The sequence below is a fragment of the Neovison vison genome, chromosome 1 (genome assembly GCF_020171115.1).
Source record: "Neovison vison isolate M4711 chromosome 1, ASM_NN_V1, whole genome shotgun sequence".
Classification (NCBI taxonomy): Eukaryota; Metazoa; Chordata; class Mammalia; order Carnivora; family Mustelidae; genus Neogale; species Neogale vison.
Genome location: NC_058091.1, coordinates 289,102,344 through 289,119,874, shown reverse-complemented (window position 1 = coordinate 289,119,874; position 17,531 = coordinate 289,102,344). Strand labels below are relative to the sequence as shown.

The following is a 17,531-nucleotide window of genomic DNA, read 5'->3' as shown; positions in this document are numbered from 1 at the left end:
ATGTCTTAGAAGATTAACCCTACAAACCCTTGGGACTAAAGCATGTCAACTGATACATTTGTCTGTTATCTGAATATGGTAGAATGAATGCAACAGCTTACAAAGTATGGTGGAAAGAGGAAGGAAGGGGGGGGGAGAAAGGAGGGAGATAATTATATATTTTTTAAAAAGTAGATGCAATAGGAAAACCACTTGCCCAAGGGACTTAGAGTGTAATTTGAAAAGGCAAGCAAGGAAGAAGAAAATATAAACTGCTATTTAATTTCTTTCTGGACGAGCATATGAACTTTATAAAAGTGTTCAGGAATGCAGAGCAAAAGAGGATCAGTGCACAATGCAAAAGTCGGTCAGGGGTCAGGGAAGGTTTGAGGGGATACTACCTTGGAGGAAGGAACTGGAAGAAGAGGGATGGATTGCACGGGTATAGGGAATATTTCAAGTTGGAGGAACAGCCCCTGGCCAGCATGCAGATTAGAGGCATGGGTGTGGATGTTCTGGGAAATGTCAGGAGGCTGCTTTGCTTCTTATTCCCCAACCCTAAGAACCTCAGGCAAACAGATGAGGAGGCCTTCTCTGAGGAACCACCACCATCCACCCAAGCTGGAGAATTATCCCAGATTCAAGAATAACCATTGTAACTACTGCAAGGTTTACAAGGCTATACAATACTGTGAGAGTGGGGGGTCTTGAGGGTTCAAAATGACTTATGGGCTATGAACAATCAGTTTAAATTCTTTATTATTAGCTCAGTTATGCTATTGAACACAAGCACACATGCACACACACACACACACACACACATATTCATTGCTTTTTAAGTACGTGTAAAACCTTAGCACAGTATCAGGTAGTCTATCAATAAAAAGAATGTTCACTGTTCTTATTCTTGCTAATGTTGTAAAAGGAAGGCAAAATATTATAATTCCGTTTTCTTGCTCCCAGAGTCACAGTTCTGTGATGTTTTCTTTGAAGTCAGGTTGCAAATGCAGACATTGCCCCTCCCCGAGGAAGTCCAATAATCACCACTCACCCTTTCTCCCTGACTCCCTTAGCTCCCAAGACATCCTCTGACTTTAGTCTTTCTTCCTCACTTTTTCTTCCTGTTGTCCACTGCCTTAAATGATACACAGCCATCCATCTTTTAAATGAAGTCTTTTATCATATTCCTTCTGAGAACTGGAAAATAATCTTTTTTGGCATTTTCCACTGTATTTACCTCAGAACTGTATAATTTGAAAAGACAAGCTCAGTTGAAGTAATCAGTTTCGGAAGTATGGAGCAACTGGTTGAATGGGGCTTGTTTCTAAATGTGTGATCCTACAGAACATCTTCCTTGAACTTGAAAACTGCTGTTATTTTTAAGAATGTATTTTTATATATTAAGAAATATAAGCATTTCCATGAACTACTTCATATTTGCCAGTGTAACCTATGGTATCTAAGAGGTAACTCTCATGCTTACTAAAATATGGTGAAATATGATGAACAGATGTGTTTTTCTCTAGGAAAAAGCATACATGTTCACTCATAGTCATTATATAACTAGGCCCGCAGGAAGAGGTTTTTAGCAAATTTATAAAGAACGGTCATATCATGAAGTTCCACTTTGGTAACTTTCAATTATGCTACATAAATAAAATTATTTATAAAATTATATATATATGTATATTTATATACATATATATATATATACACACACACATATGCCAGAAAAGAAAAATAACCTTATGCATGATAATCATACAAGATCATGTGAAATGCAATGAAACCATTTATCACGCTAGCATTTTTCTTCCTACCCAGCAAAGAGCCACACTTGAGAATCTTAGGAGAAGCTTAAGTTAGAGACAGCCAGTGAATCGGCAAGACATTCTTTCACTGACTGTCCCAGGAATCATTCCCACGACAGTGCTCCCAGGACAGAGGGAAATTTAATGAACATCTTCTGAATTCTAATAGCGAGTACTGGCATGGGGTCTGGCACCATGTGTCTGGCCCCATGCTAGCCTTTCCATGTTGATTCACTTCTTACCCATGGCTGGCTGAGTAAGAAAACCCAGCCATGGGTAAGAAGAACCAGACAGCTCTTTTCAAATCCATCTTTCATCAAATGATTGTAGTATGTTCTGGGGCAAGTTAATTAGCCTCTCTCAGTCTCAATTTTCTCATCTGGACAATGGGGTATATCAATAGAGTTGCTATGAGCTTTAAAATAATTTATGTAAAGTGTTTAAGAAGTGTCTGGCACATAGAATATCAATGTAAGTGTAATATAAGCCATTATAATTTAATTATATAATTATAGTAATATCATATTATTATATAATATATAACATTATATAATAGTGATTCAAACTATTCCAATTATTACTAAAAATATTAGCTCGGTATCCTGAAGGTACACATGGCGCAACAGGCATCTATAGCATTACCCTGGAACATTTCCAGAAAAAAAAAAATTACACCACCTGATAGAATTAAACCATAAGGTATGTGGCCCCCCAGGGGAAAATAACATCCCAAACAAAAGCAGTCATTTTGTGTAGCACATTGAACTCTGGGTAGGAACATCTTGTCTCTAAACATCAAGAGCCAAGCACATCAGGAAGGCAGTCTTTCTCCAGTGGAAGCAATTTGGAGTCTGTTGAAACTAGAACACTTTAGCAATGTTCCTCAGTCCCCACTTAAACCAAAAGAACTCCTTTTCTTTGTAAACGCATCAGTATTCCATGTAATGTCTGTAGAGATTTGGTTCATGGCTATTTTGGCTTCTGCTGAGAGGCTATCCAGGGAGAACACAGTCCAGCAAATTCCGCCTCCTCACTCCTTCTTCAAGAGAGGCAGCATTTAGTTGCTCAAGGCTATGAAATTGTTCTAAAAACTAACAAGGGGCTCCACCTCTGAACCTCTTCCAGAAACCCTTAGGATCAGTGATTGGTCTCAGAGACAGAAGTTACAAACAGAACTCTTGTCTGTGGTGGCTAAACTAGATTATTCGGCTACATGGTTTTTACAAGAATTCAGAGGAGGAAGTAGTTACTGCTGCCTATATGGGTCAGCATAGGGGTTAACCCAGTAGAGAATTTTCAATGGAACCTTCCAGGAAGAAGAGCTGGGGAAAGCAGGCAAAGGGGAAACTAGAGTAGACATGGAGATTTTGAAGTTGCATGACATATTTCTTCAAGGAACAGCAAACAGACAGCTGGGGCAGGAGGCAGGAGGTGAGGACCACAGAGAACTTGTGGTCAGATTGTGAAGTCTCAAAGTGGTTTACAAAGGACACGCAGGAAAGGATTATAAAAGGCCTTTAGTGCCAGATGATGTGGTGAGTGGATTACAAGGAGGCAGAGACTAAGAGCTCAGGAGATGCTGCTCTGTATCTCTACAGAGCCTCCGCCAACTGAGAGACAGGATTAAGGACATGGGGGTTGGGGGGGATCATTGGAAATTCTGTGGATCTTTCTAAGCTAGTATCTCTGCGAAAATTGTAGAAATGGGATACTATATATTTGCAGGGAGGTAAGCCCCATGTTGTAATCTGAAACCTGTATAAATTAGTCTGACTTTACACAAATCAAAAAATTCAGCAATATTTCTTAGAAAAGGTATGCTAGAGAAAGATTGATGTTATTAATAGGAATATGTCTCCAGGTGGTAAACTCTAGGGATTACTGCAAAAAAGGAGTAAGGCCCCTGAATGTCCTGTGGTTCTCTCAGTGGGTGAACTCCTTCCGCTACAGAGATTCAGATCACAGAAATGCAATAGTAAATCTAGAAGCCTCTTGGACCTGTTAAAACTGTGTGTGGGCAGAGTTTCGTCTGCCTCTTCAGGAAGAAACACATTCTAATGAAACCAGAGAATTTACATTAGGCAAATGAAAGTATGTGCTCAGAATTCAAGATAATACCTTCTGGAAAATCTGTTCATAAAGCTAAAAACATAAAAGCTAACTAAATCTGTAGTGAAAGTTAAAGTCCCTCCCTTCAGTAACAAGAGACTTCTTTTTCATATATTCATTCCTGTGTTTACCAGCATTGAAATGTGGCCAGCAGGCAATAGTCTGGTACCAAAGGCCTTGAGTGGGAGCCTGAGGACCCAATAGATAGGGCCCAAAATGAAGGCAGGAGGAACTAGTCACAAGAAGGCCCACTTTAAGCAAAAACAGTGATATTTAGGATTTGGGGGGGGGATACAAAATTGGGCTCTGTTTTAACAGTAACAACTGCAAAGAAAAAAATTATTAAAAAGCAAAATAGAAGCTAGATGCAAATTGGGTAAGAAAAGCAGCAGCAGACTGACTGACTAATGTTGAAGGTTTCCAGGTATAGACATTAATAGATATAAGATCATGAAAATCAGTTGGGAATGTTGATTTTCTTAAACATCTGTGAAGTGCTTAGCACTCACTTAGGCATTATTCAGTACACTATCACACCAACATATATTCCACTTTTTCATTAAACTTTAAAATAGGACGATATCATCTAATGATCACTAGAGTCACAAAAGTTGAAGGAGGGAGATAAATATGTGGCCCAGGCTGCCTGCCTTCAGAGAAAAACTGTATTTTAGGATGTTTCTTTGTATAATTTTAATTTTTCTGTCTTTCTCTCCAGATGAATATACATATTCCACACTCTGACAAATAGGTTTCAGAAATTAGATCTTTGGGGAAAAGAAAAAGATGAGGCATGAGGCACAGCTCCTTGAAACCACCTAGGATGGGTCTCAAAGCCTGAATCCCTTTCTGTAAATGAACAGGTTGGCGCGGGTCCTGCCAGAGAAGGAGGGCCTGTGGTGGGAAGGAAGAGATGGCTAAGGCAAATCTTGTAGACATGCTGCTGTGCATGTCCTGTTACTCTTTCTTCTCACCACAGGAAGCAAATGTCAGCAAAAAGCAATGTCCCTCTTATGCACAGAGAATCAGATTCTAGAGTGAAGAAGAACATAGCCCCCTTTGTCCTTATGAGAAACCTGTAGTAGTGAAGTAGCTAAACATGGTGGCTATGGAGTCAGACTGGCTGCTAGTGATCCCCAACTCTATCACTTATGAGCACTATGACATCAGGCAAATTAACTGACCTCTCTGTGCCCTAGGGGTTTTTTTTATCCATAAAATGACAGGTAATTATTTTCTTAACTATAGAATGGGGATGATGGATTATGAGGATCTAATGGTATAAGACACTTAAAGCACTCACCAGAATGTCTGATGTACTATTTGTAAGCACTCACTGTATTTTTTTCTAGAAATAATGAGCAAGTGTGGGGCACAGAGATTAAGCAAAACAGGGTATATGTTGGTGATTACTGAAAATAACAATATGGAGTTATTTTAAAGGCAGGGATCCTCCAGATGATGTGAACCAAGTCCCTAGAAAGCAGAAAAGGCTGCAGAAGCTTGACCATTACCTTCCAAGGAGAAATGATCAATTTTTGAAAATCTGGCTAAAAAAATACCCTTGGCTTATATATGATGAGATACTAAATCTTATGTTCTGTGGCCTGTGCCGTAAGCATGGAGTGAAGTCAAGGGGAAATCAAGTGAGTTTTTCCTATGGCACTGACAACTTTAGGACAGAATTTCTCAATGCACATCATCTCAGTGAGGCCCATGCCAAAGCTTCACTAATGGAAGCAACAAGTATTTCTCCAATGAACCGTGCCACCCCAGAGCTCATGGTGACGACCATGAGCAAAGTCACCCTCGGGAGAGTAGAGAACTTGTTCAGATCATGCCATGCTATCGCTAAGACGGGACGTCCCCTCAAAGACTTCATCTGGATGTGCAAGTTGGATGATATGAAGGGGGTTGATATCGGTCCGGTATTCAGAACTAACAAATCAGCAAGAACCTTTACATATTTTATCGCTGAAGTGGAACGGAGAAATCTAAGAGAGAAACTAGAACAAAGTAAATTCTTCTCTGTCCTCAGTGATGGAATCACAGACAGTTCAACTGAGGAAACTGAACTTGTCTATGTGCAGTTTGCACGTGCAGGAAAAGTGCATTGCCAAATTGTTGGGGTACAGACAGTAGAAAAGAAGGATCCTTTGGCAATAAGAAATGCCATTGAGAAAACTCTAGAGAGAAATCTTCAACTTAAGTTATCGAACCAAGACTGGGCAAAGAAATTGGTTGGTTTTGGAAGTGATGGTGCCCCTGACTCAGAGGGAGAAAACAATGGGGTGGCCCTGCTTTTGAGAGAAATCCAGCCATGTGCGCTGACTGTGTACTGCTTTGCACATCATCTCGAACTATCTTATGAAGCAGTGTTCCAGAGAATTCCCCTATACAATGATGTCAGAAACCTTCTTCACAGCATTTACCACTTCTACCACAGTTCCCCTCTTCTCAGGAATTCTCTGATGACCGCTTTCAAAAACCTTCACCTTCGACCTGTGATGCCTTCTCAAGTAGGGGGCAAGAGGTGGCTTCAAGAACTACAGGCAGCCCTCCAAAACTTTCTCAAGGGATATCCTGCAATAGTCCAGCAACTGAATTTGGTAAGTAATTTTGACATACCATACTATTTTAGTTTTCCAAAGTGACAGGGAATATTTTTATGGAGCAATCTCAAATAATTTTAATAAAGATAAACCAATATTTTATTCCCAATCAATGTTACAGGCAGATGAAGACAGAAGTGACACCAGTCATCAGAAAGCCAAGGATCTCCTACAGTTCCTTCTCCAAGCAGACATTGTTAAATTCATCCATTTCTTAGTGGATGTCATTAATATACTTAGCATTTTTTCCCGTGTCAATCAGAACAGAAATTCTTCCATTGCTGACATATTTGCCACATTAGAGTCAACACTAGAAATGCTCAGAATATATCAAACAAGGTGAGGAATTGGGGAATGATCTGGGGTCTATCAAATGTAGACAGTATGACTGGGGACATTATTTGCCAGGTGCCTTTTCACTTAATTGTTTATTTGGGTATTTTTTTTTCCGTCCCCAGACCAGGACCAAAAGAACGTTGGGTAGATTCAGTCACACACTTTCATGGTAACTGCCTGGGAGGAAAGGGAGACATTTCTGATGTAAGAAGCACAGTCTTAACACATCTTATCAAGAGGCTGCAAGGCTGCTTCAGAGATGCCAGCCAGGATGTGGTGAAAGCTACCATGATTGGGAGCTTTAAACTGTGGCCTGCAAAGATAAATCGAGGTACTCTATATGCACTAATTTCAAACCTATTGTTCTTTGACCATCTATAGGTTTCTTTCATATCTGTGACTTTTTCTCTTGTATATCGATGGCAGAATTTGGAGAAAAAGAGGTATCCATCCTGATTGCCCATTATGAACCAGTACTGGAAGCTGCCAATGTGGAAATTGATGAAATGGACACTGAATGGAGCATGTTGAAATTAGAGATATATGCTAGGTAGGCATAGTTGACATTTATAAATATTTGAATGAAACTTGGGAGTCTCAGTCTTTTATATTTTTCGTCCTTCCCCCCTACCCAGATTTCAGAACATCCGCAAGTTGACCTGGGATTATGTGAATTCAGTTTACTTACACAAGTATCCAAATATCCTGACATTAGTGGACCTAGTGCTGACCCTCCCTGCAAGTTCCGCAGAGGCAGAACGTGGCTTTAGTCAGATGAAACTCGCCAAGACACAAATGGATGCCAAGATCAAGGCTGAAAGTATGACGGATCTCCTGATAATCCAGTTGAATTCTCCAGACATTAATAACTTTGACCCAAGGAAAGCTATCCATTTATGGAATACGAGAGCACCATCTTCCACTGGTGACACAAGACCTAATTCTGCCTGTTCATCAAACTCAGAAAGCCATTATGAAAGTGATTATTAATCTGATAATGTTGACTTTGTCATTGATCAAAGTAAAAACAAATTCTTTTTAATCTGAAATTTTGAAGTAAAATAGTAACCAGTCTTCATATCAAACACAGAAGGCATCTGGCATCTTTCCAGACAAAGCAAAAATTTCCTGTACCTTTCTTTAAAAAAAAAAAAAAAAAGATTTATTCATTTATTTGAGAGAGAGAGAGAGAGAGAAGAGAGAGAGAGAGCATGCACATGAGGGGGCAAACAGTGGGGAGAGCGAGGAGAGAGAGAATCCTGACACAGACTCCCCACTGAGTGTGGAGCCCACCCAATGTGGGTCTCTATCCCACAACCCTGAGATCATGACCTGAGCTGAAATCAAGAATCAGCCACACGGACTGAGAGGCCCAGGCAATCCTTCCTATACCTTTCCAAGTCTACTTCTACATCCATGCATTCTTTCACGTCTTTTTGGATGGAAGTGATACTTACTTCTAAGCAATGGTGTTATTTTGATGTCATCTTTTGCAGAGTTTTGCTAAGGGTGACCAGACTATGACTATGGTCTGAGTACCCTTCGGCCTGGCATACAATTAACATCTTTCCTGTGTAATTCTAAATGACAGCTACATTAGATAACTAACTTACTGCCAAACTGAAAAAGAGATTGGGGGGAGGGGCGGCCCATGAATAAAATTTCCAAGTTTCTCTGTTTATGTTATCACATTTTATGTGAAAGTCATATCACTATGTATCTTGGCCATGTAGGTGACAAAGTCAAATATTAAAAAGTTTTCACATTTCATGTTAAGGTCATCAGATAAACAATTGCTATGTAAGCTAGAAGCATTATCTTACAACACTTTGCTTGCACCATAGCTATTAAAGACAATGGAAATATATTGAACCTCTACAGAATTTTTAAATACTTAGAGCCTCTTCATGGTTTCATAAAATGGATTTTATTTATGGCTTCATCTTAAAGAACATGAGTTATTATTTCTAACTTGTCTAAAATCAAATGTGGTCTTTACTGAAAATAAAGTTCATCTCACTGAACATTCTACCCCCTGGGAAAGTGTTTCTCATCTCTATAAAACTGGATACTCAGGTTCAATCAAAAAGGATAGAGAATTTATTTCCGAATGACCTGTTGGATGGTCATATCAAAGGAAGAAAGACTCTGCTCTTGCCACCCAAAAAATTAACTTCCAAATCTCAAAATTGTATATTTGATTTGAACTGCTAACATTTTAAAAGGATTCATGCGTTTTCTTAAAGGTTAGAAGAAATGTTAAGGTTCATGTTGGACTTTTATAATTGTTAAAAATTCAGATATAAAAAAAAATTTGAGATGCTTCGTCTGTGGTTCTATTTCTACTCTTTTTATTTCTAAACAAAGAAGAATAGCTCTATACTCTGGACCTGAAAGAACCTGAATATGTGTAAGGAGTCTCTCCTGACTCTAGAAGGTACTTCTGTCAGAGGGGTTAGACAGACATTTTTTAAGCTGCTTCATTTATTTTGTTTTTCTATTTCTTTTTTAATGCATGCACATGCAATTTGACATGAGAGACAGACAAAAACAGACTTCTCTTTTGGACAGGGTAGAAGAGATTAATGTATAAGAATAAAGCATTTAAAAAGTTGGTGACCTTTTATGAAATAACTTTGGAATATTGAGCCAGTTAGATTAAATTAAATTATCACTTCCAGTACAGTAATTTAACAATTCAAGCCTCCCTGCACTTACAGAAACAAACAAACAAAAAATCTCTTCTGAACCAAAAGTAAAATGAGGATACATGTGTTACTTGATTACAGTGGTGATTTGTATGCATTTGAAACACCTGTATCCCATACTCACCAAAATATTTTACTATTGTGCTCTACTGCAAATAGGAAAAATCACAGGTTTTTTTTTCTTTAATTCTACTAATTCTACTCTGAGCAAAATGTCAAAGGAAGATTCCAAATTAAAGTGTAAGTTCTCAATATTTTTCCCAGTCTGAAATGATTTATTACTCAGCCAAAAAAGACATCCTGACTTCACTGAGACACAATAGTGAGAGTGCCTCAGGAAACTGATTATTATTCTTATGTTTTCAAATGTCTTCTGTTCTTTAAAGGTTACAGTTTTAAATAATATGAATAAAGAGATTATACAAATATCTATTTTTGTTCTGTTTTAGCAAAAGAAACAAAATCCCTGTCACATAACATAATTGGACAAATATTTTTCATTATACTCTAGGCATAATAGGACATAAAGCATTTACTGACATCCTGCTGGATCTGGTAACCCTGAACCTTGGAACAAACAACTTACCTAGTAGTTGGATGCACCTTACTCAACCTGAAGTAAGCCTCCATTTTGTTTGGGGGTCGAGACTCTGAGAATTCTTCTGAATTGATTAAGTCGATAGTTTTAAATCATCAGCACTTGCAATGTCTGACATTCAGGGGGCAATCAATAAAAACTGAATGGAGAACAAATGAGAGAATGATGAGAGAGTTTTTAACAAGCTTGAATGAAGTATTTGCCATGCATGGGTTCAACATTGAAAGAATGCATGATGACACTGACAGTCCATGAAACATTATAGAGCCAGGGAGGCTCAGCCTGTGAGTTTATATCTCTTACTTCTAGAGAGAGTGATCCTGACTAGTAACAGTAGATGATTCTGGTGGTTCTTGCTTTTCAACATAATCTGTTCTTTAAGAGTGTACCAGAAAACAAAATGGTTGTAGTATTTCTCTACAGGTTGTAGAGCCCTTGCACAGCCCCTTCTAGAATCTTCATCCTCCCTCTGTTGAAAAGTCAGAGTCATGGAGTCACATGTGTAAATTAGTTGTGTAAAACAGTAAGCAAAAAACTCAAATGCCAAGGAAGCAAAAAGTGAAGAGTGTTTAGGTTCTGTCTAAACCAGTGTGGACTGGTTGGTAGAACCTGAGGGAACAAGCCTGAGAACTGACTCTCGTCACCAATATAAACTCCCCCTTCCTTCCTCTAAATGTCTCACAAAGAAATAGGAACTGAGAGAGTTTCATGGTAGAGTCATACAAACATCCCAATGTTATTTCCTGTTTTCTTCTAGTTGCAGGAGTTAACATCTTCATTAATAGTAAACTCAGAGTTTGTGGACTGGCGGAAATTCCTCTTAGTAATCTCAATGCCCTGGATCATCCCCATGGAAGAAGAGCTCCTCGAGACCCTGCAGAGGTTCAAAGCTGTGGATGAAGAGCAGTTGGGCACCATCACTTTCGAGCAGTATATGCAGGTTGCTGCCAGGGCCTGGTGGTACTACTACTATTGGAGTACTTTTTGACCCAAAAGATGTATTACTCACTGATGTCACGTTGCCAGGTTTGGGCCAATGTTCTGCTTCTTGGCTGTCCCTCTCTGGGCACTCAAAGGCAGGGCAGACACTGTCCAAGTCCCAGGTGGAAGTCTAGTTTCCATCCCCAGGAAGATGGTCCAGAAAAAGTCAGAACTGCTAGGATGATTAAGCTCTGAAAGAAGTCACATCAACTTCATTGTTCTTCTCCTAACTCCTATACAGTGGTCCTTAACCTTGGCTATAAATTAGAATCACCTGCAGAGCTTTAATTCATTGAATGCCCAATACCCAATGCTCTGAGAGTACTAACAATAGTACTACCCAGGGAAATGAACATAGGGAAAGGGGAAGGGCTTTTTTTTTCCCCCATTTGGTCATGAGCATGGGAATGATGAGAGAGTTTTTAACAAGTTGAGTTTGAAATGTCTGTGAGAAATGCAGACAGAAGCATCTAATCTGATACGGCAGATGCAGAACAGATTGCAAGCCACTATCATGTAGGTAGTGATTAAATATAAGAATGGACAAGATTCTTATATTTCTTCAGATGCCTGAAGAAAGTGTAGAAAGTCATGAATAACTTAGTAACATGATACTGGCCATTGGCCTGGGCAGGTAGGCTATATAACAGGTGATCTTTTCCAGAACCATTTTGGTAGAGTACAGAATCCAGATTGCAGGAGATTGATTAAATGAATAGGTCTCTAGGAAGTGAAGACAAAGGTCAATTCATTTTTTAGAAGTTTGAGCAAGGAAGGAGAATGAAACCCCATAACTTAGAGGAACTGAATTACTTATTTTGTCTCTACTAATTGAAATCATTTTATTGCTTATCATTTCATATGGCTGATAAATGCAGAAGATGAAAGTGATGATAAGATTTTAATTTTGAAATAGGATAATACTTTGAAATAGGATAATACTCTTTAGGTGCATGTATCATGTGTATATTTCAAATTGAAAGAGCACATGCCTTCCTGCTTCTCTTTCTCCTGGCTTCTCTTTTTGTCCTTAATTAATGGATGGTATACCTATAGATAGCCTCGATGCTCCTATACTTGTGCTGTTGAGCCAGAGGAATTAATACTTGAATATGAGGAGGTTCCTCCAAGACTGGTCAAGATAGGTGCTTGGCTGATTGGGCTTTGATATATTTGTTTCCCATATAGAGAAATTTATAGATACTACTATCACTGACCTCAACTTAAAACTTCTGAAAATGATTTTGTCTGAAAATAAAAACAGCAGAGCAAAATTTACTCTGTTTTCATCATTGTCTTCAGATTTTAATAAGTGAGCACTTGCGAAATCACCAACCTTCACTACAGTATGTGCCAATTACCACAGGATATCAATTTAAACATCCTTTTGTACAAACATGAGATGAACAAAGGATGTTGGCAATTTTTACCAAAATGCTGAGCCAAAACCAGAAGGCTCCTTTACCCAAAGTATAAATTTCTCAGAGAAAGTTGGCTGCTACATTTAAAAGGAAGAAGTACTTATTTGAACACCTCCTGTGTTTGGGGAGCAGTTGACTTCCCAGCTCAGCACTCTCTCCCACCCACCCAGTTCCCAGTCCACAGGAGCCCCAGGATAGGAAGGCCATTTGGAAAAGCCCACTTGGTCATCCCACATGACTTTCAGAGATTTCCAATACTTGTCAACTCTCTCTCTCTCTCTCTCTCACACACACACACACCCCAAAACCAAAACCAAACCAAACCAAAACAAAAGTTATATAGCAAAAGTCAAAACCACTTTTAGGGCAAAATTTTATGAGATTTTAAAAATGCTACATTAGAACAGTAAGATAGCATAACACGCATTGCCGAAATGGGAGTTCTCTGGAAGAGGAGAGCTCTCTACACTGCTTTTTATTTTGTTTGTCTTTTTCTTTTCTTTTGACTAATTGCAAGTTCACCACAACAGCCACTTAAGAGTGTGCTGATTTCCCCAGCTTCTAAAATGGAATGAGATAGCTGGTGAATTCACCTGGGCTATGTACCTGGGTTGAGCTGTGAGAACATAAAAACCTGTTTACCCTTGACCCTCAACCCTCCTGCAGCTGTCACACGCTTGCCTCCATGGTGTGAGGAGACTGAGCCACTCCTTCTAGAATTCTGTGAGAGTGAACTCTCAGCTCACCTTCTGCCGGTGAGAATGCATGTGATTACAGGCGTAATGAGTCAGATGTTCTGGGATCCAAACAACACAGCACTCATTTTTTAAAGAAAAGTAAAGCAAAACAAAACAAAACAAAACAAAAAAAAAAACTTTAGCCATGATGTGGGAAACAAAGGCAGAAGAAAAATTATTAAATTTCCTTACTACTTACAGCCCATTGGCAAGTTCTTGAAATAGGCAGAGTGACATTCCTCTGGGGACTCAACTGTCTCAATGTTGACACTTTGCTGAGGGCAAAAGACAACATTAGCCCAACCCGCAGGACCCTGTAAGTCTACTTTAATGTACAAAAATTCCTTTGGAAATTTCCTTTATCTCTTCTCCCAAGATACATGTTGGCAATCATCCCCCCAAGTATATAACCCACTCATAGACATCTAAAGGGTCTCATGACTGAGTTTTTACTAAACAAACAGTAATAAATGATCTTTCCTAACAATAGCTAGCCCTCACAGGATCCTGAAAACCTTGTTTCCAAAATATGTAGGAGATTTCCACTATCCCTAACCCCCTCCCAACTTGAAAGTATATGATGGGACACTTCTTATGACCCCAGTACAGTTCTTTCTGCCCTGGGGTCCTGTCCCCGTGCTTTAATAAAACTACCTTTTTGCACCAAAGATGTTTCAAGTCTACGGCCATACCACCCTGAACGCGCCCGATCTCGTCAAAGATGTTTCAAGAATTCTTTCTTGGCCTTCAGCCTCAAACCCTAACATCTTTCCTATGTCAGGCCAAGTTTTAGCAAGAGAGCATGAGGGACATTTCCGTCTTTTAAGGAAAAATTGCCTAATAATCCAGTGAGGCATGATATGGCCGACAGAACTTTTATCAACTTAAACCCTACTATCTAGGTTCATATGTAACATTTCACATTGCTAAAATTTTCACAGATGACTTTTTAAAAATCATAGTTTGTTTCCAAGTCAGTTTATTTTTTTTTCCTTTCTAATGTGGCCTTCTTGTGTGAAAAATACACAATGTTCTCATTTATGCAATATCTTATGTTTTTAGTAAAATAAAATGAATGAATCCTTGGTTTTAAGGATCAGGGAAATTTCCTGTGTATTGAAACAATTAAACATGGAATTGAGAGTTAGTTGAAAAATGGAAGGAGGAATTGGGCTCCAATCTCTATTTCTTTTTTCCCTTCTAGCTTCTTTTATTATTTCCCCCTTTGTTCCCAGTTTTCAGCAATTTGATTATTGTGTTCCTTGATGTGGTTTTCTTCATGTTTCTTTTGCTTGGTTCACTGAGCTCTCGAACCTCCATGGGTTTTGTAATTCTTGTCAGATTGGAAGATTTTCAGCATTCTTTTTTCTATTTTTTCTGCACACCTACTCCATCTCAAAATCCAATCACATGCTTATTGTCCCACGGGTCACTGAGGCTTGGTTCATTTTTTTTTCCAGTTTTTTCTCTGTGCTTTACTTTGTATTCATCTCTATTCCTATGTCTTCAAGTTCACTAATCATTTCCTCTGCAGAGCTGAATCTGTTATTAATACCATGAAGTATTTTCATTTCAGATATTAAATTTTTTGTCTCTAATAGTTCAAGTTGATTCTTTTTTATATAGTTCATTTCTCTCTTCATTATGAGCTCTTTTTTCCCTCTATCTCCTTGAATAAATGAAGTATACTTAGAATAGCTGAAGGAACATCCTTCTCTGTTCATTCTATCATCTGTGTAATTTTTAAGTTTGGTATTATTTTTTTTTAAAGATTTTATTTATTTGACAGAGAGAGAGAAATCACAAGTAGGCAGAGAGGGAGGCAGAGAGAAAGGGGAGGAAGCAGGCTCCCTGCGGAGCAGAGAGCCAGATGCAGGGCTCGATCCCAGGACCTGAGATCATGACCTGAGCCGAAGGCAGAGGCCTTTACCCACTGAGCCACCCAGGCACCCCAAGTTTGGTATTATTGATTGGTGTTTCTTCTAACGATGGGTCATATGTTATGGCTTTTTTTTTTTTGTATGCCTAGTAACTTTATATTGGATGCCAGATATTGTGAATCTTATATTGTTGGGTGCCCAATTTTATATACCTTTAAACATTGTTGGGCCTGAAGTGGCATTGCTTGGAATCACTTCTATCCTTTTGAGGTTAAAATAAGATTTATAAGCGTGGGTCCAGAGTGACCTTTAGGTGAAGGCTAATCTGGTCCCACTGCTAAAGCAATTATCTCCGAGGGCTCTCTCCAGTGCCTGTGTTTGAGGAGATCCTTTCACTCTGCTTGGTGGTAACATGTGTGGAATCTTCCTCTCAGCCCCATGTGAGGCTCAGGAATTTTTCAGCTTACTCCTCTCCTGTGGTTCTTTCTCCAGCTTCTGGTACCTTCCACAGACACACATCCACAGATTGGCAAGTCAAGATTTATGGAGATCCCTCTGTGAATCCCCAGAACTTGTTCTCCCACTCAAAACATGTCTAGTATTCTTCCCTGAAAATTCTAGCCAGCTTGGCCTGTCTTAACAACATTTTTTGGCCACAGAAAGACAACCAGTCTCTATTTGGATGCCTTTCCTGGCACTGCAGTCTGGGAACTCTCTTCAGCCTGAAATATTAGTATGACTCCTTGGTTGCTTCCCTTAGTTCAAGAATTATCCTGTGTTGCCTATCATCTAATGTCTGGAAAATTAACTTGCACATATGTTGTTTATTTTTCTTGTTGTTTAGGGCAGAAGAGTAATCCTGAACTTTGGTGCTCCATCATATCCCTTACTTATGTTCCTCATCTCTCTATGCTCACATAAGTGGTACTTACCCTCTGCGGATTAGCTATTGGGCAAGGGTCTCCTCCTGGTGAATGCAAAAGCACATTCAAAGCCTGAGCCCATGCTAGACCTTTGGCTTCTTCTGAGTCTTCTCTTTCATAGGGTTCTACATGGCCAGCATCTCCTTTATCCCAAATAAAAAGAAACCCCAGTTCTCACCTTTGGGAGCTTCATCCCCTTACAAGTTACTCAAAGCCATTCCAGCATTCTCTCAGAGCATGGGTGATCCTTGGAAGGAAAGAAAGCATAGAGCATAGGCCAAAGTCAGGTTAGGCAAGCTAGTGGCTTTTGACAATAGACAGTCATGAGAGTAGGTTGTCTCTCTGGATGTAAGAGATCTAGACCTGGAAACTAAATGCGTATGTATATGAAGTACTTCCCACATACAAAAATTAAGGTTGGAATGACATATTCTTTAAACCCAAGGCATTTATACCTGATATTCAACAGCTGACATGAATGGCAACATCTAAAGAAATGGACTAAATGTCTATTGTGTGGTATAAACAAGTTAAATTGGAGTTCAGAAGCAAGATCAAGGAGAGCATCTCTAAGGAGTCGTGATCAGAACAAAGCCTAGAGAGATGTCCAGGTTTACATGAGTGTACAGGAAGTCGCATTTGATAGGAGGGATGATGTGAACAGAAGAGCAAGAGTAGGAAATGGTTCCAGATTAAAGTTTTGAGGAGATTGATGCGGTTTCATGGTAGAGGCTGAAATAAATAAGAAGGAGACTGGAAACAAAAATGTCCCATAACTAAAAAAAAAAAAAAAAAAAAAAAAAAAAAGTCTCATAACTTACTGGGATGGCCTGTGACAGAAGAAAGAGCCTCTACCCCAAGGTGGCAGGATAGAGATGAAAGAAAGGAAGAGAAGGGGGAGATATTGCCAAATAGGAATCAGAAGATTCAGTAATTGGTATCACATATGGGCTGAGAAAAAGGGATGTCATTAAAAAGTAGGCCATTGAACTACTGAGTCAGTCACTCACTCACTCAACAAAGATTCTTCCAACAATGTGCTCCAGCATCTCACTGGGCCCTGAGAATAGAGAGCCACGTGGAGAGGACATGTGGAATGCGAGCTAGTGGTATGAGTGAAGACACCTCCAGAATGTTGTCGTGCATGCAAAATCTAAGACAGTGACTTCCAAACTTCATCACATGTTCTGACAGCTAAAATATAGCTAGCATCCCCAATATGTGAATTTTCATTTATAAATTATACATGTGTACTACTGCACTAATATATTTTTATATTATCAAATTTTTAAGAATAAAAATTATATAAGAATGATATCAAATAAGTGTAAATGGAAGTTCTAGGATTTTCTCCTGCAACCCCATGGTCTTTGAACCCTATTCTGGAGACCACTTCTCTAGGAAGTTGAACAAAATGCGTTTAATCCCTGTGGCTT

General features: G+C 39.1%; 1 protein-coding gene across 1 annotated transcript in view; it reads left to right on the top strand.

Annotated features, from left to right (window-relative positions):
- Positions 1–17,531, top strand: part of SPEF2 (sperm flagellar 2) — a 176,586-nt gene that overhangs the window by 139,923 nt on the left and 19,132 nt on the right. Inside the window, exons 30-36 of the mRNA XM_044232833.1 lie at positions 5,343–6,508; positions 6,633–6,850; positions 6,970–7,178; positions 7,274–7,397; positions 7,483–7,667; positions 10,067–10,173; positions 10,911–11,093. Coding sequence (XP_044088768.1) covers positions 5,343–6,508; positions 6,633–6,850; positions 6,970–7,178; positions 7,274–7,397; positions 7,483–7,667; positions 10,067–10,173; positions 10,911–11,093 — 2,192 coding nt within the window. The remainder of the gene's footprint in view (positions 1–5,342; positions 6,509–6,632; positions 6,851–6,969; positions 7,179–7,273; positions 7,398–7,482; positions 7,668–10,066; positions 10,174–10,910; positions 11,094–17,531) is intronic.